Source organism: Struthio camelus, chromosome W, assembly GCF_040807025.1.
Source record: "Struthio camelus isolate bStrCam1 chromosome W, bStrCam1.hap1, whole genome shotgun sequence".
NCBI lineage: Eukaryota > Metazoa > Chordata > Aves > Struthioniformes > Struthionidae > Struthio > Struthio camelus.
In genome coordinates this window covers 50,736,582-50,762,776 of record NC_090981.1, presented here as the reverse complement: position 1 = coordinate 50,762,776, position 26,195 = coordinate 50,736,582, and the positions used below count along the sequence as shown (strand labels likewise).

General features: G+C 41.4%; 1 protein-coding gene across 2 annotated transcripts in view; it reads left to right on the top strand.

Annotated features, from left to right (window-relative positions):
• Positions 1–389: 389 nt before the first annotated feature.
• The window catches only part of LOC104146839 (integrin alpha-2), a 72,416-nt gene continuing 46,610 nt past the window's right edge, over positions 390–26,195 (top strand). The window contains exons 1-2 of one of the 2 annotated variants that reach the window (XM_068926427.1): positions 390–558; positions 21,528–21,651. In XM_068926427.1, the coding sequence (XP_068782528.1) occupies positions 525–558; positions 21,528–21,651 (158 nt within the window). In that variant the 5' untranslated portion in view covers positions 390–524. Of the gene's footprint in view, positions 559–21,451; positions 21,652–26,195 lie in introns of those variants that run through there. The other variant, XM_009679077.2, reaches the window with a different exon arrangement.

Genomic DNA, 26,195 nt, shown 5'->3' with positions numbered 1-26,195 from the left:
AGCGCCTCGGAGCGGGCGCACCCCCGCACGCACGTCGGGGGTCACCTCTGGGCAGTGAATCTGGGGAGGAAGCCGGGAGCGCAGCAGCCCCCAGGCCCACCCCGCCGCGGGCAGGGAGGCCCCGAGGCGGCGCGGTCGGAGCGGGAGCGGGAGCGGGCGGCGCGGCGCGGCCCCGCGGGCTGCCCGGCGGCGCGGGGCCCCCCGGCGGCGCAGGGCGGGCTGCGCCGCTTCCCCCTCGCCGCTCGGCCTCGACGGGGCCCCGGGGCACGGGCACGGGCACGGCGGGGCGGGGGCCGCCTCCGGCCGCTCCGCAGCCGCGGCGCTCCGCGGCGAGCAGGGGGCGGGGAGGAGCAGGAGGAGGAGGAGGAGGGGTATTTCGGGGCGGCGAGGAGCAGGTGGCGCTCAGTGCCGCGCTGGGAAGCGGCCAGCCCGGGAGCGGCCTGCTGCGGCGCGCCCCGACACGGCCCAGCCCGGCCCCCGCACCGCACCGCACCGCACCGCACCGCGCCGCGCCGCTCCGCGCCATGGGCTCGGCGCTGCCGCTGCTGCTGGCTCTGGGTAGGTCTCCCGGCGGGGTGCGGGGACTGCGCGGGGGGCGCGCGGCGCGGCCGCCGCAGGTGCGGGGCGGAGGCTGCCGAGCTGGGCACGTCTGCCCCGTCCCGCTCCCCTCCGCTGGCTTGCGGGCCAGAAGCGGGGCGGGGGGAGCATGTATGTATTGGCGGCAAGCAGCAAGGCTGCGTTTTTAGAGTGGATGAAATCCTGAACTCCTGGATTGGCGTGGAGTTTGCGTTTCAATAAAATGATGGCGGGGGGGGGGGGGAGTGGGTGCAGTTTGCTGTGTGAGTTTATACTCACATAGTGATTGTGGCATTATAAAAGGGAAGCTGATATTTTTTATTGTGAATTCTCTTCCTAATTTGCAAGAACTCTTTAGGTCCGTTCCCACCCTGTTGGGCAGATGTCGCTCCTTGGAAAAGGACAGGGAAACTTGAAACATCTCCTTCTCTTGGCTGACTAAATTACCATTACTTATATTTTCCTGGGAACTATGAGCTGGGAACTATCATATTCACTTGCCATGAGCGAATTCCCAAGCACTTTCGGAGTTTAAATATTCTGTATGCTGTCATGAGCCTTTAATTACCACGTTACTGAAGAAGCATAAAAATGAGTTTTCACTGATGAGCTGTTCCAACTTGTTCTTTCAGTAACTATAGCAAACAGCGCAGTGGAATGTGCGGCTGCAGGGTATGAAATCAAATGCAAAAATATTAACCTGTGGTGAGACATACGTTATACAAACAACCTGGTAATTTTTTAAAAAAGAAAAATTCTTAGAGCATCAAAGTGGAAAACACCCACTCTGCATTTTTGCTTAATCCATCCTTTATTCTCCTGGTTACAGTCACTGCATGCCAGCAACATAAATATGCTCTGTAATTCATGGTGTCAAAGTCTTGAGACTTGTGAAGTTTTGTAGAGCGGTGTTTAAAGTAGAAGACAAGGACTGATTGTGAGAGCAAGATTCCCCTGACAGTGATCGCTGACTGAAGTGGATAGGCTGACTTTGTTCAGGCAGTATGCATACAGTTCTGGCAGATATGTCTTCATTTATACGATTCAAAGCTGTCATAATTTTGATTTCAGATATGTCATGACGTTTGATGTTGGTGGATGTAATTGCTGAATTACTACTCACTTATGCCTTCTTTGATCTTGTAGGACTCCATAGGAAAAAGAAAAAGTTTGGGGAAGCGAGCGTTTGGGAAGAGAGCGTTTCCTCTGAGCCACTTAGGATCCTGCTGTGGTGATACTGTTGTAGCTTTCCCACAATCATGTCTTAAAAAATTAGTTCAGTTCTAATGAACTGTTTTACCTTCAAAGGCAGTATATTTGAATTTAATTGGGCTAGCTTAGCTGAATTAAGCAATCTTACAAGAAAAGTAATGCAACAGTTAGGACAGTTGCATTACTTTTCTTGTAAGATTGCTTAATTCAGCTAATCTAGCCCAACTGAGAAATGATAACGAATCATAACTGAAAGACAGACTTAATAGCATTGCATACAACAAAGCCTGATGCTTTCTGTTGCAAGGCACTGGTTTTGGTTGCTTATAGGTTTGCTGCATTTTATTCTTTAAGTGTACATTTTCTAGAATCAGGTTTCTTCCTTAGCCTGTTCATAAAAACCAGAGTCAGAGTAGTCCAGCTCCTTCTGAGAGTGAGGCTGGTGGAAAAATATAGTGTCTTGTCTAGGTTCAGTTCTGGTAACATTTTCTTTGAGACGCTCTAGTGTCCTCATGTTTCAAAGTAGATATTTGAAATTTGGCAGAAAGGTGATATTTGCATCATCTTGAAAATCTACCCAAATTTGGCCAAGTAACAAACCTTTAGAAAAATACATTCCTCTGGAAAGAAATAGATTTTTATCAGCTTACTAGCATAAATTCTGTCCTTACTTTGCATGGAGCCCAGCTGGGCTTTCTGTGCAATTGATTTCTGGTGGGGTGCAGCTGTACCTGTGTGAAGTCTGGGTCCGCACCTGTAAATACAGGAACGATCCCTCTTGTTATTTAATATTTTTACAACAATCTGTGCTGTTGGTTAGGCATTCTGCTTTCTAAATAGCTTCTGGATCCTGAGTTGGTTCCTAGGTTCTGGGTGAACCAGCTTGTTCCTTCTGAGACAAAACTGGATGGTTTCCTAAGAATAGTATCCTTCAGAGTCTATTCTGAAGAGACAGTGTGGAGGACTGGGCATGATGGAGGGAACCAAATTTAGTGTGGTCTCATCTATATCAGCTCAGCAGGCCTTCATGTTCAAGGCTACCAAATATCTTTCTGCCACAACCCAGGAGGTGAACAATGTAGCCCTGACATGTCCTTAAAAGGCCCACTCTGTCAAGCTCACACCCCTGCACTATTTCAGGCACTTGGAACTGAAAAATCACAGTTAGATTTTATGTCTTTAGGGCTACAGATGTACGACTTGAGGACCAAAAGAGTCTTCAGCAAAGTGCTATCACTGTCAGCGCCCCCAGTCCCTTTACAGGGGGCTGGCACTGAAGAGTGGGGTGTGAACTGCTGTGCCCGCTGCCCAAAGGCTGCAGCGGGGAGGGCCCTGGGGGGATTAGCTGTGTGGACATAGCTAATAACTGTGCCGTGGGACCCAGGCAGCCTGGAAGTGGAAGCAGCCCTATATGAAAATGTAAAGGAGGCTTCTCTGAAACTTTGGATAGAAACTAAATTTTCCTTTTCTGTTATTCAGAAAATATATGAAAAAAACTTACCTTATTGCATATCTTAAATATCTTGCTGATGAAAAGCATCCTGTTGTCCCAGGGAAGCAGTAGTATCCCATTAATCTTGTTGGCAATGGGCTGTGCACCTGTATAGTGAGATAGAAGAAGACCCCGCTAATATAAGTCTTTTTCTTCAGATTGCTTTTGTTTAAATCCTAGGATACTATACATATGAAAGTTGTGATAAAAAAACAGAGTTAAACACTCAAAAGTTAGGAAGTGCCAGAAATAAGTTAGCAACCTGGATTTGTCTCCTTTGCACGTCAGTTTTGCACTGCAGGTAGTTGCCTGGACAGGGGAAGGTAGTGTGATTGGAAAAGCGGCTGAGAAGCCTGCCTCACTTATTGCTGAAATTAGAAGGTGCTCTAGGAATAAGAAGAAAAGTAGGCTTAAGAGAAAGATTTTTTTTTTTCCTTGCAGAATTGGATTCTTTCTCTGTTTTGCTGTCACAAAAGCCTAGTGCAGTTTCAGGCAAGTCATTTAAATCAAATCTTTGACATGTGGTTGGAGCTTTTGTGTTCTTCTCTTTCTCTTTGCTCAGCCAGGGGTTCTCAAAACTGAAGCTGTGTTTTCACGATCTGGTTAAGCTGACCTAAATGTGAGGCTGCTGCTGCAAGGACTTCCTCCCGTTCTTGGTTGCACGTTCCCACCGGTTTTCCTGGGCTGCCACTAGGGCTTGGTCTGGAGAACAGGCCAGGGACCCATCTGCCCAAGGAGTTATCTTTTCCCTTTTTTGAGTCAGATCAATTTTGGGGATTGGTTAAACTGAGTCTGTTCACTTGTACAATTTATTCAAGTGCTAGCACTGGCCAGAGGTGGGAGGGAAGCTGGCAAAGTCCATTTCACTGGTAGCCAGCACCTCCACTGGCTTGAGCTGGTTGTGAAACTGCATCTTGAGATGCAGAGCTGCTGTGCATTCACAGCTGTGAGTGAAGTCAAAGGAAATTGTATTTTGAATGTGTTATGCATTCTGAAAAAATAAGGTTTTAGCTGTATCAAGTTAGATATCCAGCACTGGTGAGTACTTTTGAATTTAATCTTTTGTTTCCCTTCTATAAATGTGGCTGAGGATAATCTCTTTTCTATGAGTTCTCAAAAATAGTTTCACTTGCATTTGCAAATAGATGCTGAAATATGTAGAGATGTGGCTGAAATATATTCAGATGTATCCACAAAGAGGCTACTAATTCAAGAAATTAGAATGGTATATCTTGAAAGTACAAGGCCATGTACTGAGCAGCAGAGAGAAAACTGATAACTGAATAGCAAGTGAAAATTACCCACTTTGTGCAATAAATGAAGCCAAAAGTCCAGGCAAAAATACAGTATGTGTTTGTAACACATACACACACAGGCGCGCACACACAACTTAAAGCTGTACAAGCTAGCTTATCTTTTGTCTTTCTCCCTTTTTTAATGATCTTTTGTTACCTTGTTGTTTTATTATCATGATGCTTGTGAGCAACTTTAATGTTTAAGAAAATCCTGTTTGCATTCTAAGATCTGAAGTTTATTTGAAAGCAGGACTCAAACGTGAATCTTCCTGAAATCAGAACTATCTCTACTTTTTCCTGCTTGAAGAGAGTTTGTCAGGTAGCAAGAGCATTATTATATATTATTCTTGGAGTTCTGCCTTTCACAGCATGGCACACTGAAGTAAGGGTTCTTTCATACTGTGTTGCTGGACTTGTATTTTGTACAAATGATGTTTATTTTAAAATGTATACGCAGGGTATTACCTTCACACTCCTAAATACATTAACAGTTAATATTTATTTGTGCATAATTTGAGCAAAGTAAACATGAGACGTTACCAACAAGTTTGAACCATGTGCGTGTGTTGCCTGACTTGGAAACAATTTTTGAATTGTTCTTTACTTTTTTGATTCGATTACAGAGTTTTCATTTAGGAAGTTAAGTAAAAGGACTAATACTGCTTCTTTTTATTGTTTTCTTAGTCACTATATAAATGTTATTCATTGTGGTCATTTTCACTGTTGTTAATTTTGAATGAATGAAAGTAGTTTTTGCATGTATTTCATATGATATTTTTTCTTGGAGCCCAAAAACTGGGATCTGCCAATGTAATGGACAAACGTCCAAACAGCTAAATGTGAATAAAATACTTTCCTTTAGGGCTAATGCAGGTAGAAGGGAGTTCATGCGTTTCAAGATGAGTAAACCAAGTCATTTCCACCAGTAGAAATCTTGAGCATTCTCTAACCACTGTCATTATTTTCATTTAAAGGTTTTCTTTGTTAGGCTTTTGTGCCGGCCCTTTCCCATTGCCATGGTTACCATGTCGAAACGCAGACAGGGCTCAGCCTGGGTTCTCATCGGCATAGCCATGCACTTGCATACCAACACATGTTATCGGCTTGTTTTAGGACATTTTCATTAGCATATTTAATGTTTAGGACTTCTTTTTCACAAAGTGATCTCTGGTCCTGTGATACAGAGCTATGTTAGGATTTCAGACCCTGTAAAGTGAGAGAAAACAGGTTGATAACCTTATTTTTTGTGTAAATAAATTGGTTGTACTGTTCCCATTCAAATCAGTCAAGGACATCCGAGAACTGTCTCGGCCTTAGTTTTCATTTCTATTAAAAAGGATAACGGAGAAGGATTTTTATTTATAATCCTTTAAGTGAAAGACTTGCACGTGACTGTACAAAATAGTTAATGAACATACCCCTTATTCACGGTACTGAGAAAAGAGTAATAACAATAAATTAATGTGAATTAAACTGGATAACTGGTACCTTCTCTCTGTATTAACTGCATATGAGTGTATGCATTCCTGTAAAGCAGTACGAGAGAACATTCTTCCTGCTCATACTGCACTCATTTTTCTGGAGGTAGAGAATAATTAAAGCATCCAGTGAAGTCAGTGTAAGCTGTGTGAGCGTTACCGTCACCCCCAAAACAGGCTGGTAGTTCTGAATTATCAAATAAGTGTGATATTCTGAGGGCTAGTAATTGTTGCTTTGAATAAGAATTAGTCCTCTTGGGATCCCTCTCCAGGTACTAAGTGAGCTTTATTTTTTCCTGGAGATGCATATTCTTTAAAAATCCTTTTAAAAGGATACATTTTTCAGGACTTAAAAAAGGAACTGTGCAGTCAAAGGGATAAGATAAACATGGACTCCTTGAATGCTGTAAGAGCAAATACGTTTTGCATATAACCAATGGCGTCTGCATGGTTGAATATCACACATGATGAATGTCACAGATTCTTTTGTGCCTTTCAAATTACTGGTAGACAGAATGAATGGCTTGGTAGTTATGCACAGCCGTGGTGGAACTCTCTTGCCTTATTCCCAATTTGTTTTGCCCTTTTCATCCTGCTTCCAAGTTCATCTTTCTTTCTGCCTGTATTTCGTATAGGATTTTTTTTAATCACATAAATCTCCTCGGCTAATATGGTTGGTTATTTCAGAAGAACAGAAGATAAAGAATTCTCCTGAAGAACTATTGTTAACAAAATGCTTCTGCATGGGAGCATATTACACAGTAAAGGGACCGTTCTTGAATGAGAAAATCTGCCGAAGGAAATCTGGAATCTGCGGGTGGTTTGCATATTTATTTAGGATTTCATTTTCTCTAGGGACGGGGGTGGAAAGGCTCAGCTAGGTTTTTTACCTTTGTTCGTGCATTTATCTGTCTAGCTATATATCTGTCACATATGGGTCTATATGTGACCCATGTACAAGAAAGGCGGCAGCAGATGATGCTATGTTAAAGCTGCAACACACAACTATACTAAATCCATAGAGTTAAGACTGCAGATAATCGGGCTACCTGAGTATCTTGAATAACCAGTTAAGAACAATGTTGTCTGACTGCAATATCGACTTTTTATTTGAATGAGGAATAGTGAACCAGCACTCAGTTTATGTGATCTTAATGCTGTGCTGGGCACAGTTAGGAGAAATTGTGAGCCAGGCACTTTTATGGGGTGTGCCTGTGCCATGCTCTGTGCTACCTAGAGTAAGGCAGCTGCCCACAACAGGTACGCTAGCCAAATTAGCTAATGGGCTACGTACGTTTCCCGATCGCATCATTCTTCTGACTGTTCAGTTAGGCCTTTGGTGATTTATATTTTCCTTGGGCTCCTAAAGTGCATTGATTAAGAAATCCTACTTAGTTACATAATCTGCTAAAACAGCAGATCAGTAAATTACTTAACTTTAAGTCTAAATTTACTCTGGGCTGGTCCTGCTCACTTAGTGAGGTATATCCCCGTGCTTAAAACCAGATAAATGACTAAGTGGTTGCCTGAACCGAGGCAACTAGGTCCTGAAATAGTGCTCCCCCTTTTTTAATACTAATGTGCTACAATAAGGTAAGTTAAATAAAGAAAAATCTCCTTGGTTCAGATCTGTTTGTATGCAGAAGCAAGCATAGTGTGTTGTCCCTGATCAACTGATGTATGCTAGAAGGTTACAGAATAGCATTGCAGTAGAGGATGCATGAGATTCAAGAAAACTGGAAAAGGTTGCTGTGCATATATCAGTATTTCACAGAATCGTTTAGGTTGGAAGGGACCTCTGGAGATCATCTAGTCCAACCTCCCTGTTCAAGCAGGGTCACCTAGAGCATATTGCCCAGGATCACATCCAGACGGGTTTTGACTATCTCCAGCGAAGGAGACTCCACCACCTCTCTGGGCAACCTGTTCCAATGCTCTGTCACCCTCACAGTGAAGAAGTTTTTCCTCAGGTTCAGAGAAGTTTTTTCTCAGGTTCAGGAGAAAATTTGCATTTTCTATTTCAACATGAGGAGAACAGTAATTTTTCAGTGAAGAAAGGCACAACATTAAGAAATAGTTTTCCATAAAATTACTGTTCACCTCTTCTACTTTCTTAGCTGAAAACTATAATAAGGTAATATGAGTAACGTTGTAATAATCAACAAGAGAGCAATGTAATCCAGAACTCCTTCTGCGTGGTATAAAATTGGGTTATCAATATGTGCAGTACTTCAGGTATATGTAGAACTGATTTGGTTTTTAGATATTAAACTCAGATGTAGCTGATATTTCTCAAATAAGAATTCAGCTAACCTTTGATAAGTGAAAAAATAATTTTAGTAACTGGCCTAACACTTTGTCTAAGTAAGCCCACTAAACAGAGTTCCCATTTACATAAGCCTAAAATAGGTCAAATTTAGAATAGCACAAATGACTGAAAAGGAAATAACTGTCTTAAGATGGGCAAAACAACAGAGGGAAAAAAACCCAGCAGCACTGCTTGGGTAATAGTGCTTTAGTAACTCTGCTAATAATAGTTATTCATATGACTCCAGCCAAATATCTTTTCATTTCACTGTCTCTGCTATCTCAAATTTTTTTTGTTTTCTTTTCCAAACTGCCCAAAGCTAGTTCATCATATTGAATACATACTGTAAAGAAAATATTCCAAGAGTCTCCAGAGTTGTCTTTCTCAGAAGGTGATTACAATTACAATGGACTTTGCTTCTCTTAAGACAAAAAGCAACTGTTCTCTTTTTTGTGGAAGCAAGTATTATCTCCAGAAAACACTTCTTAAATGTACGTGGGCCCCCCTCTCTGTCCCCAAAATGTACAATAGCTGCATTTTACAGAAAAGATAACTTCTTTCCGAACTCTGACTGGAGATAGCATGTCACTCACCTGACTGTGGGCATCTGGATACGCTAGTCCCGTGTACGTGTTCGAGGCTGGGGGAGTAGCCGCCGCTGCCGTCCCACGGACATAGTGCTACAGCACCTGAAACCGAGGCCCCCTGCCCCATTTGGGGTGGTTCAGGATGGCAGAGTTAGGTAGCCTGAACTTGGTAGAGACATTTAGGCACTTTTAAAGTGCTCAGAAAAGAGTCTGCTGACAGGGCAGGAAGGCTCCTGCAGTCAGCCCATAGGTAGAGGGAGGACTGCTTGAAGGCCCCTGCATTAGGTGCCTCTGAGGGCCAGGGTGGGGAGTCCTTCCTGGAGGTTGGCATCTACCTGAGCTTTGCCTTGAGAGGTAGCTGCCTGAGAAGGAATGGTTCAAGTGGGTGATGATTCAGGCTCACCTCTCGCTTTTCCAGAAGTGTCTTTGGTACCGGCTAATAAAGTGGTCAAAGAAAAGCTCTCTCCACCTCTACTCTTGAAATCAGGTCTCTGCTCATCCCAGAATGTATGTTCATGTATCCAGAAGGACGAGCAAAGGCAGATCTTGCCTATGGAATAATGTTTGGGGCATTTAGCTGGGAGGAGTTTGCCCTTTTGGACTGCTTTTGCATTTTACATTTGATAAAGAGTGGATAAAAAGAAATTAACAATCAGATAATTTAATCACATGATTTAGAACAGAAGTTATTCACTCCAGGAAGCAGCCGTTATCTCTGGTCCTGATACCACCGTGGGTCTCAGATAGGGAATGATACCTTGTTCTTAGACAAAGGCGCTTCCACACTGGTATTATAGTCTAAATTTTGATGATATGACTTTGTGCTATAAAACATAGGTGACAAGTAAATTTATGTTCATTCGGGGTTAGGTAGCTGCTAAAGTCTGGGCTTCCTGGATCCTTTACCAGATTTTAAGGAGCCCGCCTTCTGCCTAAGCCCTATGTGGTGTCAGAGTCACTAATCTCAACGCATATTAAGGAGGAATTGCAGGTGGGTAATTCAGACATAATGTTCAGGTTTCCAGGCCGTGAGCTCCCTTTACAATCACTAGAGAGAAATAGTCCTTAAGTCTGCAATAGGAAAACAAAAGTCTGATAATTATAGCTCTTCCAACTATTGTATTATATATCCTGTGGTACTTTGGAGGCTTTCTTGTTGCAGGAAGCTAACGTAGCAAGCTTGTTACAGCTAATACCATTCTGGTTTCTCAGGCTGTCTGCAGGCAGCCCAGAGAGCAGAGCTCCAGGCTGGTCCTTTGGAAGCCATTAGGAAGCAGCAAGGTCCTAACACTGCCTCCGTGCTGATGGCAGAGTCACTTTTAAGCCTTTTTGTTGCCTGGGCTGCAAGGCTACATCCCTGAGCAGCAGAGTCATCTTGAGGCGAGTCCCTCAGCCTTTTCCATATATATATAGCCTTTTTAGGTCACGTTTAATTGTGATATTTGAATATGCTGACATTTTCATAGTCTAGAAGACAAAATGGCTAGGTTACCAGCGAAGAGCTTTGGTTCCTTTCCTATCTTCTTGACGTCTGTGTACAAAAACATGTGCTTTCATAGCAGCCAAGACCAAATGCAGTTAGTAGGGTAGAGAGAGGTAAGTCTCATTCGTTTCTATGTAATGACATATGTTTCCTCTCATTCAGTCTTAACAGAGCTTGTGCTTCTCCAACTATATTTGGAAATATCACTATTTTTAAAAATGGTCAACAACTGATAATGTGAGCATGAGGGAAGAGAATTTGCTAGAGTGAAATGCTGCATGAGAAGTCATTTTTTTATCATAGGGAAGCACATGAAGTTTTTTTGTGATCATTACTTGTGAAGCCAGTAATCTAAATGCATGTGTAGTATTTAGGTCTATAAAGGTTATTAGCCTTGTGTATTTTTTATCTCTCTGTGGTATTGTTGAGGACAAACTGCGGTAGTCTAAGAGTTAAGCTGAAACATTCCTGTTGGTTTTACCAAGATAAAGAAGGAAGAGAAAAACTTGCAAGTCAGTTTAAGAAAATGTAATTTGTGCGAGTTTGCTGTAAAAGTAATTTATTCCCACTGTACTTAATGATGGAAACATGCCAGGATAATAAAACTGAGTAGGTTTGAATACTTGCTATCTTAATTAAAAATACACAGGAAGTTGTCAGTCCTGCAGGAACTTGGGAATCTGCCCTTGTACGTACAGTAGATTGTTGAGATGTCTTAATTCCAGATAAAGAGCAGGTTTTACATCTGTCCTGGGAACAGAAGTGACAATGTGAGGCACAGAGTTCTCAAGTGAAAGGCAACTCTTCCCGAGTAACTAATGCAGTTGTGGGTGAATTTAAATAGGTCTCTTACGCTGCAGTAGTGACGGAAGAGTAAATTACATAGCATCGAGTAGTGTTATCCCAGGCTCCTCAACTTTTCATTCACAATTTGTATGTTACGTTGTATTCTGTTTGCTTTTATAACAGGTCATTGATAACTCTTCAGTGCTGCTTCTCATGTCATAAACAGTTGCAACTCAAAGGCAGTGACTCAGATTTTCACACAGTCTGAAGCTTCCAAACTCGAAGTTGACCTACTTCCAGGAAGAAGTAGTTAGCCAACTGAGCCGAGAAAACTTCTTGGAGGGAGGGAGAGAAGGGGGAGGAGGAGGAGGGGAAGGGAGGATTTTTTATTAAATGAGGCATTGTTAATGGGTTGGGATTTTTTTGGTCATGGCTTCTAATTCATTTCTTTGCTAAACCTTATAATCTCTGCTAATTATTAAACAGTTTCAGGTAATTTAGCTGATGTGAAGAAAACTTAGGTCTCAAGATAAAAGAAAATACACCAAATAGAGGAGACAATATCGGGACTCACCTTCTAAGACTTCTGTAAACATGATGAAATATCAACAAAGTAATGGGAGTGAGAATCATAGGATACTTTGACTTTTAGTCCAAAAAATCCAATCTCTTGCCAATTACATTCTTTTCTCTTTTTGATTTCCTATCAGAGGTCTACATTGTTTTTATTTGGAGGGGCATTCCCAGTAAGACATCTGTTCAATTTAAAATAAAAACAGATTAACTGTGATTATCAAAGTCATATTTCTGTGCATGTGCTGGACATTTTTAACTGTCCTTGTGGGTATAGACTGATGGGGTTTTGCATATTGGAGAAAAATGTGCAAACAATAGAGAAGTAAATATACAGGAAAAGATAATGAGAAATTGCCTTTGTTTTTTCACTTATCCTGATCATAGCAGGTTGAGGTTAGTATGCCTTTCCAGTCTGAATTACAAGTAGTCCTTCAGTCTGCAGTAGGTAGCTTGGATTCCATGTAGGTCTGTCCTAGTATGCTAAAGTTATAGCAAAAATACATTTCGTATTGATTTACAGAAAAGCCCCAGAACAATGCAACCAGCACAGAATTACTTGTATTACATGAAATGAACTTTATTTGATGTCATAGCTGCATGCATTACATGCATGCACAAGTGATACAGTGGAGTGGATGAGGCTGAAAACTACATGTCGAGGGAAGAAAAGCGGGTTCTTTTGGGGGCAGATTTACTCCCCGAAGAAGCTCATTGCAATGTGAATTGTTTGATAGCTTCTAGAAGCTGAAATGAATATCTGTGCTGCAGTACAAGCTGGGTGTTTTGTCCTTTATGTAAGCACAGTATTGTCAATAAAAGTTTAAAAACATAATGTATTACAAAAGATGGTCACACTACAGAGTGTTCATTTTGTAAGAACAGTTGACTAATTCCAATTGAATTCTTAGGCTGACAACATAGCCTGTGAATGATAGGAGAGTGACTTTATTCCTACAGCAAGATATGCCATTTTATAGATTGCAATAAGATAACACTAAGTATATTTAGTATGAAACAAGTACTACTTGACTGCTCTCTTTTATAACTTTCTTACTTTACCCTTCTGCTTCTGCTTTACTTTACCTTCCGGTTTTTTTCCAGCTAGTTTTTCATGGACAGCAGGTGATTATAGTATGTGGGTATGTGTAGGTTTCTGTACTCCTTTACTAAATTTTGAACTTGTTATCCAAATTCATCTGATTTTTGCAGAGGGATGAAACTAATAGCCAATTGGGTATTGCAGTGAGACAAAACTGCCTTTACAAGTTCCCTGACAAATGAAAAGATTTGAGGTGATAATACAAAGTGCCAGAAAAACCACCCTAGAGAGAGCCTTTATAAATGCCACAAAAATGGAGATAGCTTCAGCTGGAGTGCACAATCCACTGGGGACAAAACCAGAGGAAAATAAGAGTTTATAGTTCTCTCCGCCTGCCCAGTTTCTTTTGTCTGCCCCAGCAGAGAATAAAGGGTTTCAAGGCCCTTCTGATGACTGTTACTTGGAAGAAGAAATCTCTGAGACCAAAAGTGAATATTTTCTTTGTGCTACTTATTTTACATTGTAGTGACCGTCTTGGAACAGATGAACGTAAATGACAAGTTAAGGCCACCTTCTGGAAATGCTAAATACTTTAAAAAAAAAAAAAAAAAAAAAAAGCTAGACTGAGCTATTAAGGCAAAGTAGGCTATACACCTCTTACTAGCTGCCAATCTATTAAACTGCTTCAGGAAGCAGACAGTAATTCAGAGAGGATTTTCTTGGTATTTTGTTTTTTCCAAAACAATTCATGGACTCCAAAAAACATAAAAGAATGTGTGTAATAACATCATATTTTTATCATAATAGTAGGTTATGGCATTTCTCTTCTTTAGTGACTACTTACTTACCCCCTCCACTCCTAATCCCTTACTTTCCCTTTTTTTTCCTGTTTTCCAAAGTGAGATATAACTGTTCTGTGTACCTCACGTAACATGCAGGAAATTCATTCTAGCACCTTATTTTTGCTATTGAAAATCCTTAATGTGTAATGAAAAACCTAGCTGAAGTAGGGCTGTTGATTTTGGTTTTGTGTTTGTGAGTGTCTGCTTCCCTGTTTTGGAAGGAGATCTGAAGCTGTGGTGCAGCACAATGGGCAGTATTTTGTAGCTGTGGTCATGTTATAAAGCAGAATACAGCTTTGCACAGTGGGCTGTTTCTGTTTCTTTTCCTGGGATCATTAGTGGAGTGAATGCTCGGTTTAAAAAACAATTGGGAGCTTTAGCTCGATTATATAATGAACTTTTTCTGTTTTGGTTACATACCTAATAGATGTTTTGATAAAGAGAATGCCATTCTATTGAGGAAAAAAGGTTGTGTTTCCTTCACCATAAAGTTTCTACTAGCAAGATTAATACTAAATAAGTTTACAACCAATGTGTAGCATAAAGTGGATCCTTGCAGATTCAGTGATCGAATTCCACTATGTCTTTTTTTGTCTTTATACTGTTTCTTAGACGTCTCTAGTGCAAGCTGTAGATAATGCTAGCAGTAAATGCCTCTGTTTGACCAGGTATTTTAATCAAAGCAGAGATTTGGTATAATTGAATCTGTACGACTGTATGATTCGGTCATGTATTTCCACCATCTTAAATTGGAGCATTACCTTTTATACTTTATACTTTTATACCAGTGTAGTATAAAAGGACTAAAAATTCAATTTTAGTATTTAGACTGAAAACAAAATGACACATTTGTTATGACACTTACTATGACACAAGACACAGACTAATAATATTTTTAGTACATTTTATTACAAATTTATGAGCTTACATAAATCAAGCAAACAAGCACACAAAGAAATCTTATTTCACTTGTAGCTTCTCATCCTATTTAAAAAAAATGCTTTTATGTTAATAAGATAAGGAATAAGGGTTTACAACTGCACAATTATTATAATCATGACATTAAATGATGGATTACCCGATAGATTTTTTCAGTTACTCACTTAAAGTTGTGAGCTTTATTTAATTTTGCATACAGAATCCAAACAATTATAAACTGGGTGTACCTTATATAAGCAGTTACTTCAAAAAAAGCTTGCTTCAGCTTGTACTTTAACAGCAGCAAACAGAAGACGTTGTAGCCATCATTAGGCATGTCATTTGTAGTTAAAGAAGAATTCCCACATGTTCAGACTTAAAGGTGCACAGTCAGAACATGTATTATTTTTCATTCTACTAGCAGCAAGAAAATGGTGATGCAGACCTATAAAAGCAGCTGTACTCTTACATTCCAGCTCCTGTTTTATGTGCTGGAATACAGTTGCTAAAGTATGGGCAATACCAGAAAAAATACAGTGCAAAGAGGTACTGGAGCTTTACTGGAAAGCTTACAGGTTCCTTTTGTCCCATTAAGGATTTTTTTTCCGACTTTTTTGTCTGAAGTGTTAGGCTGAGAAGGGGTGTGCTCAGTGAAGCACTCCTCTTTAAACCAAAGTGTCCAAGTTCCCTATTTAGTCAGTGGAGAGAAACAGCTGCTTTTGAAGTCTTCAGAGGAGCCTTCAGAAGTTGTAAGGCTTGTATCTCGCTTCTTTTGTTCCATGCAGCCTATTTATTTGACCGAGTTAAGCAGCATTTACAGACAGAAGTTAGGAAGTGGATTTTTACTTGTCTTAATCTCTCATCATGATTGTTAGGTCACAAACTAGAATTCTGTCACCAAAAGCTATTAAAACCCAGAACGTTAGCTTTCTGTATTTTGAGAATCTTAAATTATGCAAGTTCATAGCCTGAAGGCAGCAACAGCTACTGAATCTTTCCAGCCTGCAATATACAGTACTTTGAACCTAAATGCTTCAACGGTTGGCGCCCTTTTAATGCATAAGAGAGCCTCTTATTCTGGCAGAGGCTTAAAATAGTCTTGGAGAAAATGTTAATTTTCTTTTTTTGGCTACAAATGCTTGAATTTCTAGTTCTGAATACTGTGTTTAGATAGACGCACAAAGCAGAAAAAAGATCTACTTGTAGTGTAAGCTGGAGGAAAAAGGCAGGAAAAATGTCTCATGTATTATTCTTCTCTGGACCTCACCAAGCCCAAAGCAACAAATATTTATGTGGAGTAGATGTAAAATCAAAAGCCTGCTAACAATTACCAGAATGTAGAATTCAGGATGACTGTAATTCAAATATGTTGACAATATGGTTCGTTTGATAATGTTTGTGGTGAGTCTGAGTGGGGTCGCCAGTTTTTCTCCTTCGATTTTGCAAAGTAATCATGAGCGAGAGGCAAAGCTGATCCATAGGAATATTTAAGATGACAGAGTGTCTTCAGAGGTGGGCTTTCTGGTTGCTTTTTTGTTTATTTTTGTTCTTTTTTCTTTTGCTATCCTTGACTGGCTGCCTGGCCAGAAAGTAAGGATGACAGAGGCAATTTTGAGCAGTGAACAATGATCTGACTTTTTTCCCCATTGTTCCATGCAAAATAGTTGCCCTTAACTACCCAATGTAGTCAGCATGGATTCACCAAAGGGAAATCATGCTTGACCAATCTGATAGCCTTCTCTGATGGAATGACTGGCTGGGTAGATGAGGGCAGAGCAGTGGATGTTGTCTCCCTGGACTTGAGCAAGGCTTTTGACCCTGTCTCCCATCACATCCTCCTAGGTAAGCTCAGGAAGTGTGGGCTAGACGAGTGGACAGTGAGGTGGCTTGAGAACTGGCTGGATGGCCGAGCTCAGAGGGTTGTGGTGAATGGCGCAGAGTCAAGTTGGAGGCCTGTGGCTAGTGGTGTCCCCCAGGGGTCAGTGCTGGGTCCAGTCTTGTTCAATATATTCATCAATGACCTGGAGGAAGGGACAGAGTGCACCCTCAGCAAGTTTGCTGATGGTACTAAACTGGGGGGAGTGGCTGACACACCAGAAGACTGTGCTACCATTCAGAGGGACCTGGACAGGCTGGAGAGCTGGGCAGAGAGGAACCTCATGAAGTTCAACCAAGGCAAGTGCAGGGTCCTGCACCTAGGGAGGAAGAACCACATGCAGCAGGACAGGCTGGGAGTTGACCTGCTGGAAAGCAGCAGGAAAGCAGAGAAGGACCTGGGAGTGCTGGTGGACAAGTTAAACATGAGCCAGCAGTGTGCCCTTGTGGCCAAGAAGGCCAGTGGTCTCCTGGGGTGCATGAAGCAGAGTGTTGCCAGCAGGTCGAGGGAGGTGATCCTGCCCCTCTCCTCAGCCCTGGTGAGGCCTCACCTGGAGTCCTGTGTCCAATTCTGGGCTCCCCAGTCCAAGAGAGACATGGCACTACTGGGGTGACTCCATCGAAGGGCTACAAAGATGATGAGGGGACTGGAGCATCTCTCCTGTGAAGAAAGGCTGCGAGAGCTGGGCCTGTTCAGCCTGGAGAAGAGAAGACTGAGAGGGGATCTCATCCATGTGTACAAGTATCTGAAGGGAGGGTGTCAGCAGGATGGGGCCAGACTCTTCTCCGTGGTGCCAAGTGAGAGGAGGAGAGGCAACGGGCATAAACTGAAGCACGGGAAGTTCCATCTGAACATGAGGAAAAACTTCTTTCCTGTGAGGGTGCCAGAGCACTGGCAGAGGTTGTCCAGAGAGGTAGTGGAGTCTCCTTCGCTGGAGATATTCAAAACCCGTCTGGACACGATCTTGTGCAATGTGCTCTAGAGGACCCTGCTTGAGCAGGGAGGTTGGACTAGATGATCTCCAGAGGTCCCTTCCAACCTCAACCATTCTGTGATTCTGTGTGATTCTGTAAAGAGGAACGCTCTGATATTGAAGCTGTTAAAAGGATTAAAAAGAATAAAATCAAGCCATAGTGATACAGTGCAAAGGAACATTAAGAGCTAATGAAAATAAACACTAAAAAATAATAATAGTAGATGAGAGTTAACAGTGTAAGAAGTGGTGATATTTCAAATGGGTGCAAGCAGAGCTAACCCTGCCAGCAAAAAGAAGGAATTTTAGCCCACTGGCACCATATCAAACAAGGCAACAGTTCTAGCAGAGGAAGCGTTAGGAGCAGTGCTTTGCAGCATGCCAAGCGTGATAACTGCAGGGGAGCAGATCTGGCCACCATCTGCATGTGTCAGAGCCCTGCAGGCACCCCCTGCCTTCCCTCTCCCTGCCCAGGCCTTGCTGGCCCCCTTTTCAGCCCAGCCCAGCCCAGTGCTGTCAGTCCCTGCCTGGAGATGTGACATGGTCTTGCCTATCCCTGGCCATGGACTCCATTGACGCAGATGACCCCCACCCCACTGCAGGCTGATGGCTCACTATGGACCTGCCCAGCCATCACTGAACCTGGTCTTAACCCTGACCAGCAGACAACTTACCTGGCTTGAGTTCAGACCTTCCTCATCACCATAATTTTTTTGTCATGATTTGGACTCTTAGCTGGATCTGGCCACCAGCTCGGGGGCCCCTGGCTTCAGTGCTGCAGGGCTGGGTCCTGGCTGGTGAGGCCCTGCCCTGCCAGCTGCGTTATCCCCTCAGCTCCCCATCTCTTAGACCCATGCAGCTTCTTGACAACATCAGGGTCTGTGAAGGAGCCCCTGTTGTTTCAGAGATGGTGCTTGGAGTAGCTTGGGCCTGGTGTCAGCTTTCCCTGAAAGACCAGGGTAAATTTGCTCCCTGATGCGTCGCCTCAGCTGCAGCCTGAAAAGTGGGAAGAACCTGTGAAAGGGTTTAGTTGGGGAGAAGGGAGTGGGAGGTGTGAGCCTGCATGCTGGGCTGCCCAGCCCTCCTGGCAGGATGCACCAGCCCTGGCCGTGTGCCCAAATTGGATGTGTGTACATATTGACTGCTGGACACGTGCTGGGGGGGACAGAATTGTTTTGCCAAGCGAATACTCCCCTTCATCCCAAGTGCCAGAGGAACCCCAGGAGACTGAAGCATCTCCCAGGGCTTCTCCTGGCAAGGTCCTGCCTTTATTCCTCAGATTCAGCCCCTATCTCAGAGTAAGCAGGAACATAGGAGCAATCTCCCAAAGACCCACCACGTTCAGCAGTGAGACCCGAATTCCTCTGAGAGCTGCTGGGCAGAGAGGCCAAGGCTGCTGCAGAGTTCATGCCGTCTAATGGTGAGCGAGGCACCAGAAATCGCGCGCTGTCCCACGTCAGAAGAAAAGGGACAAGCTTTGTGCTGAGGCTTTAGATGGTGGGCAGCATGTCTAGGCATAGTGACCGCAGGAGGAATGGGGAAGGCACAAGGAGGGGAGTTGCAAGAGGCTGTGGGAGGGCAAGCGGAGCCGTGAGCGGGCAGGGCAGAAGCTGGCGAGCGTCTCGTCGAGCCCGGGCTGGCTCGTCGCCATGCTCTACGGGAATCTGACCCAGTGCGGGGATTTTCACTCAGGCTGGCTGTTGTCATATCTGGTCTCTATGGCTTTATGGAGTTATAGACGTTTCTGACTTGGCTCTATCATTTAATATGGCTGTGGCCTCAGACAAGAAAAGAAAAATCTCCAGTGCAGCTGCACCTCAGTGGCCAAAATACTTAGGCGGAGTACGTTTCGCAAAGTTAGAATTTGGCTAGCAGAGTGGACATAACACACACCTTGAAACACAGGCGCATTAAAGCCGGACAGTACCACTCTTTACTCAGTTTATTGGGAAGACTGGTGGCTAACAGTAAATGTGGCAGAGGAAAATGTGAAGAGCCAAGAGCAGAGAAATGAGAAATCACCTGCCTGTGAGAACAGTGTCTTACTTCTGTAGTAGTCTCCTGTGGCCTATAAGAATGAGGCACTGCTAAATTACACTTGATTTCTGATTGAGGATAATACAATTTAAAAACAACAGGCCCAAAAATAAACCCAGGAAGTTGCATAAGCAAGATATTTTGATAAAATGCATATACGTTAATCAGTGAAGAACTGCTGGCAAAATCTCTGCAGTGTTCTAATTTTTATATAGTTAATGTCTCTCTAACCTCCTCTTGCCAAAACCCAGACTTGAACTATGAATTTATGTGGTTGTGATTAGTGTCAAAAGTATTACTAAATACTGATTGATATGGCTGTACATACTCTTTTCTCCAGTCTTGAATAACATGACCAAGGAAATGTTTTTATCTCTAATGGTGTTTCTCAAGGAACTATAGTTTTAGCAAAGGGTGGTTACTTGCTTTCCAGAAGCCAGCTGTAGATAGTGATTGTTTGAAATGACTAATATGTGATTTCCTGTTTTGAGTTCATGGTCAGAAAGTAGAAACTATGTATGTGAGCTGTATTTAATCTCCCCTTAATTACATTTGTATTTACTACTGTATGGGCTAAGATACAAAATTCATTGACGTTTTTTAAATGTAGTGAACTTTGCTTGGTAACTTGCAATTGTGACTATAGTACATTATCACTATGATTGTTATTTGATGTTATCAAAATGCTTTGAATTTAAGTTAAAATTTTTAAGATACCAAAGATCAGCACATCTCCTTAAAGGATCCCTGCAGTTGTATGGGGCAGTTGTAAAGATCACCACTTTACTACGCAATAACTCTTATTAAATAACTGAGACATGTTTTATATGTAGAATAGATAAAACTCATTCTGTCAGGGCACACAGGAAGGGAGGGAAAATGTAAGGGACATTGTTTAACCATTGAGCAACTCTGTGAACTCATCTCACCAGGAAATCAAAGGCAGTAACTGCACAGTGGAATGATAAGTCATGATTTCTTCCTTAATTGCCTTTTTTTGGAGGATTGTCATAAGCCCTAAAGTGTCTGCAGCTGATCTGTAGCTTATTCCAGGGGTCCCACCATAGTCTCAGTCCTTCCACCTCCAAGCAGGGGCAGAAGAAATTGTCTGTTCACAGGTATTAGAAGTCTCAGGCCCTTTTCCTGCAGCGTCTGTAATAGACGCTCTCCCTGATGTCCATGTACCACTTTTGTTTATAAAGAAATCAGGTCCTTCATGAATGGGTAACTGAACTCCCACACCTTGCAAACCGGGGATGTGCAGAAGCTTATCCCCAGCCCTGCTGGTTCCTTGAAAGTGGAGTGGAGTGAAATGGACTGAAATACTCTTATTCCTAGGCATGGGAGTGCCCAAGGAAAAGCAGTTAATACCCTGATCACAGCAAAGTGCAGTTTCAAGATTAAGTGTCATAATTTATTAATGCAGCAATAAATCTTTCGTGTTTATATTTCTAAGTTTTCCTGTTTGGACAACTGTTCTGGCTGTTTGGACAGAAAACAAACACTTACGGGTGTAATATTGAAATGACTAAAAAATGTAGATTTTCTGATGCAGTAGGTAGGCAGATTTTTATTCCCATATTTCAGACAATAACCTGCAGATAGACAGTGGACTACAAACAGTATTAACAGTTATCATCAGTGGATTTTCATTTTAATATACCTGAGTAGGCTATTGATATGCTTGCTCTGCCTTAAGCCTATCTTCAGGTAGAGGAGGGTAAAAGACCTCTGAGTTATATTTCTTGTCTCTCTTTAACTAAAACACTCATATTAGTAATGCTGCAGCATTTGTTAAGCCAAATAGTGGATGAGTCATTAATCTGTGCCTGCAAAACACCTGTGAAGTGTGCTAGACAGGCATTGCATATAGCTAGATGAGTACTGTTGTTTATAGGTAGGTGAAAGGTTGCTTTTTATTGCCTATGTCAAAGGCTACGTTTTACTTTCTTCTGTTGGGGGAGTTGGCACAGATGAAAAGCCTTTTTCACTGGGATCAAAATTCTTCTTTAATTGCTTATATGAAAATATTAATCTTTCTGTTAACAGGCATTCTTCATAACTGTTGTGAAGCCTACAATGTTGGGCTTCTTGGAGCAAAAATATTTTCTGGTCCATCAAGAGAGCAGTTTGGATATGCAGTACAGCAGTTTTTAAATGAACAAGGCAAATGGTAAGTGGTTTGAATACCTTGTTATATGTCCAATTAGATTAAGGAAAAGTGTTGCAACTTGTTTTTATGTTTGTAATTATGAATTTCATTTAAATTACTTCCTGTTAATTCATATGTATATTACAGTTATCTTTTTATTAGTAAATGCTAACTTTATTAAAACAAAGTGAAAATATTCTAAAGATGTTTGCATGTGTACATTCAGATTTTTTTTTCTTTAAAGAATATAGTTTGCTCAGCTCTTACTTTTCTTGCCAATACACTAGTTTCCTAAGACTCACAGTGTCTTGTAGAATTTTAACTCTGATTTCATTCATTCTTCAGTCAACAGCATGTCTGTTACACATTCCACGTATCTGGGATATTATCCCGTTTTAACATTGCTCATATTAAAAAAATCAATGGGGCTGAGAAGTTCTATATTAATTATTAAAAATTATGTGAACTTACATCTATTTAACTTTTTTCTGATATAATATTAATTGCTCCCTCCTTGAGGGACAAATACTTGGGTGTATACTCTAACAAAATCTGAGCAAGGGCCTTGTCTCTGCTGCAGTTCTTCAGCCGTAAAATTTGATGTGAAATCCATTTGTTGTCACAGCATTGGTCGTAATGAGTAATTAATTAAATATTTTCTCTAGTAAGGCTGGTTGTCAGAAATTTTAAAAGTATTAATCTAGTGTAAGCCCATTTAGTGGAAAACATGTTGTTTTTCTCTTTTGGGGTCCCAGCAGCCACAGAGCTTAAGGTATCTGTCATGGCAGGGACTGTACATCTATAAATACTTCACTGGTACTCAAATACTGTAAGTAGTTATTCGTATATATGTGGTTTGTTATGCATAAATATAAGACTACCTCAATCCCACTGCTTCTCAGGCATTACCCTGTTTACATGGACAGTAACCAGGAGGTAAAGTAAGAGGAGAGCACAGCTGTTTCCTCTAAACTAAAAGTCTGAGGTATCCTCTCCCTGTTTTGGGCAGGCACTTCCCTTTCTCCTTGCCTGATGCACGGCAGTTTCTCACTCTGTTTCTGCCCGTTTTAATTATGTGCTTAGTCCAGCACAGTTCAGAGCCTCTTTTTCTCTCCCCTCCCCCCACCTTTTTTTTGGTGACTTCTGTGTAAAGCTATTGAAGGAGAACGAGAATGTTTGCCTCAAGTGAATTGAACGCTTCAGCTCATACCAGGTATTTGGGGGAAATTATGTCCTGTATTCTATTCTTGTAAGTTTTTCTGTAAGGTGTTACAACAGCTCAAGACTCACCCAGCCTATTTTTGTTTTATATTTCCCTGTTGTATTGTTACTCCTGATATACAAGAAAGTGGTAGTGGAGGAATTTTCATAGTACATGCTGGAGTTAGAGGAAGAAAGGAACTTTGGATTAATTTCGCTATCCTTTCTCCCAGGTATATGAATAATATGAATCTGGGACCCTTCTGTAGTTCTTCATCACTGGTTCATTCATTTCAGTATGCCTGACTGTAGTCCCAGAAGTCAGGGGAATTCTGTCAGCTCTTGTTCTAGTCATCGTGAATCATTACAGATTCTTCAGTGAAGAAAAGCTCTTTTTGGTCTTTCTCACAAAAAATCATTAGATGTGCTTAAAAGCATAGCCAGTCATAGTTTACTCTCTTGTTCTCTTCATTGCTAGTCTTAACTTTTATTCTCTTAGAACAACAACACTTTTTCTTGTGTGTTTTATTTGGGGGAAAAAAAAAAAAACCACTCAAACTATTCAATAGGATTGAACACACACCGCACAGCCTGCAGTCCGTTCGTGGAACACTTTTTGACACGGCTGAACTAGGAGCGAGATAAACAGACTGAGGCCTTGCACAAGGCTGTGACACTGCTTTCTGTCAAAAGGGAGCCTTTATTACTGTATCCTTTTATGAAGAGACCGTCATTGTGCAGCAAACGTATGATGCACTTGAAAACTCTGTTCAGGCACAGTGGAGCTGCTCACCACATCAAACACTGCTCAAGTGACAACTTTCTTCAAGGGAGAGATTATCCAGAATCTAAGATCGGCTAGGAATTTCATCACTTCTTATTTGAAGTGGACCGCACATTTCCTTGACCTTACTTCTGTTAAGAAAATCACATGGTGCTGTATTAAATGGAGCCTTAAAAATCCTTTTATATTATCTCAAAGAGCAGAAAGGAGAGATACCGAAAAAAACCAACAGATCTAGTTATGTTATTTGAATGTATTTATGGGAGGCATCTGTATGAGGCAATAAGGGCTACAGAAAATGATAAAGACAGGAGAGTTTTTGCAGAACTGGGACTGTGCCCACAGCAGTGTGTTATCAACTTCTGCTTGGAGATGAGTTCAGAGCAGGGAGAGAAGACTTATCAAACCAGGAGTTCAGGACTGCAAGGGGGCTAGTATGGGCTGGAGGAGCTGTGACACAAACCAGCAAGGGAGCTCTTTTTGTGCAGAGTCAGATGATCCGGGATAATTGGACACTGGTCTGCCACCGTGGGCATTGATGGCACACGATGCGATACAAATAAGCACAAACTTGCAAGTCAAGCGAAGCTCAAGCTTTTGACTGTGCCTGGTGGGAATTTCAAAACTGGAGCTCTTTGATGGTGTCAACGAGAGTTGTGAACGCCAAGGAAACATACTCATCAAATAGAAAAATTCAGGCAGCCCACCACACAAGTAATTAGACACAACAGAAACATCATTCAGTTTACACTCTGGTTCTCCCTGTGGTGAGATCACCTGTACTGGAACCTTAAATTGAGACCAAATGCACACTTCACTTGAAAACATAATATTTCATAAAGGTGGATTGTACCCTGTCAAGTTTGTCTTGAATGTGTATGCCAAAAACAGCAACTGACAGTATATTCTGCAAAACTAACAATACTAATGTTCTCCAGAGATTGGGTTTGTTTATTTGTTTTTGTATCTCTTTCCAAATGAGGAAGACAGCTGAATATAGCTGTTAAACTGTTTTTTCCTTGAAGATTACCTACATATACCTATATGTGTCTTCAAGACAGTCTGTAGATATAATCCGCAGTAGAGCCAAAACTGTGATCTGTTGTTCATGTATTGTTTTGGTACCAAGTTGCAGCTACTCTACTTGGTTATATCTGTGATTAGGATTTGGAGTTTTTGAATTTTGTTTTGGAATTTGTTACGAATTTTTTTCCTCTTTTTAAATACTTATTGTTTTATTTCATATCATGTCAGTAAAGACACCTTAAAAAGCACTACAATTACTGGTGTTTTACATAGTCATTGCACTGCTAAATAGTTTTTAAAATCACTGCAAACTGATCATTACTGTTATAAAAGCATGATAGCTTTTCTCCTAAGTTGGTGTGTTGCCTGTTCGGACCAATAAAATGTTTTGATGCAAAGACATATTTCTACAGTAACTTTTCTTGGAATCAATAAGTTTTCGAAACATTCTGACCTTAATGAAGATAGCACATTTTAGCCAACTTCTTTTTAAACAATATGCCACCGTCGTTCTACCTCAGGCTTTTAAGCGTCAGCACCACTGCTACAGGCAAACATGGTTCCTTGCCTAGTTGTGTTTCCTGCACCTGCATGACCTATGCTTTGCCTTTTTCTGCTTTGAGAAGCCGCAGTGGCTTCTCTCTGCAATGCCTTTTGTCAGTCAAACCTCTCTTGCTATAACTCACCATAGTTTTTGAGGGTTTTTTTTTAGCCTTTTGTTTAAAGGATTGTAAGTTTTCGATGATAAGGGTTTTGGAAATGTGCAGAGAAGCACCTATGAGAATGAAGACTTTTCTGGTCTTCGTATCAATTCGTCATTTCCTGTAATTGTAGGGAACTGGGTCAGATGATTCAAGAGGTCCTTTCTACTTTTATATTCCTATTGCATTGGCACCCTTGTTTAAAAAAAAACATTAAAGACCAAATACATGAAAAGAGGAAGAGGGAAAAAAAAAACCCACACCATAAAATATAAAACATATTCTGACAACAGCTGAGAATTCAGCTCTTCATCACGAATTCTAATTTTGTTTTCTGCTACAGGACACTTTGCCCGTTATTAGCTTTGTCATGATGTAATTTCCCAGAAATAATTCCTGTTGGACTCTGCTCTGCCACTTCTGCAGCCTGTGTGTATGACATTGCAGCTGAACTTTATTTGACTTCATGAAGTTCCATTGCTTTGTATACAATGTTGGAGACTGATTAAGGAGCTGACTAATAATATCTGAGCAATATTACGTACTAATCACTATAGTATTATGTAAAGATGATCTACGAGGATACATAATGAAGTATTGTAAAAATAAACACTTAACTCATGCCTGAAAAAGAGCCTTAATTAATATACTCTATATGATATAGTTTATTTTAAAACAAGTATTTGAGTAATCATGTCTTACATTCTTTCATGATACATTCAGTTTCACTCTGCTTCATGCACATCCTGTTTAATCCCAGTAAAGTAAGGAGATATTTTTGTAGCTAGCAGGGTGCTATCCAAATACTCTCTTACTTTCTTCGTTTCCCATGTTTTAGAAGGATACACATATAT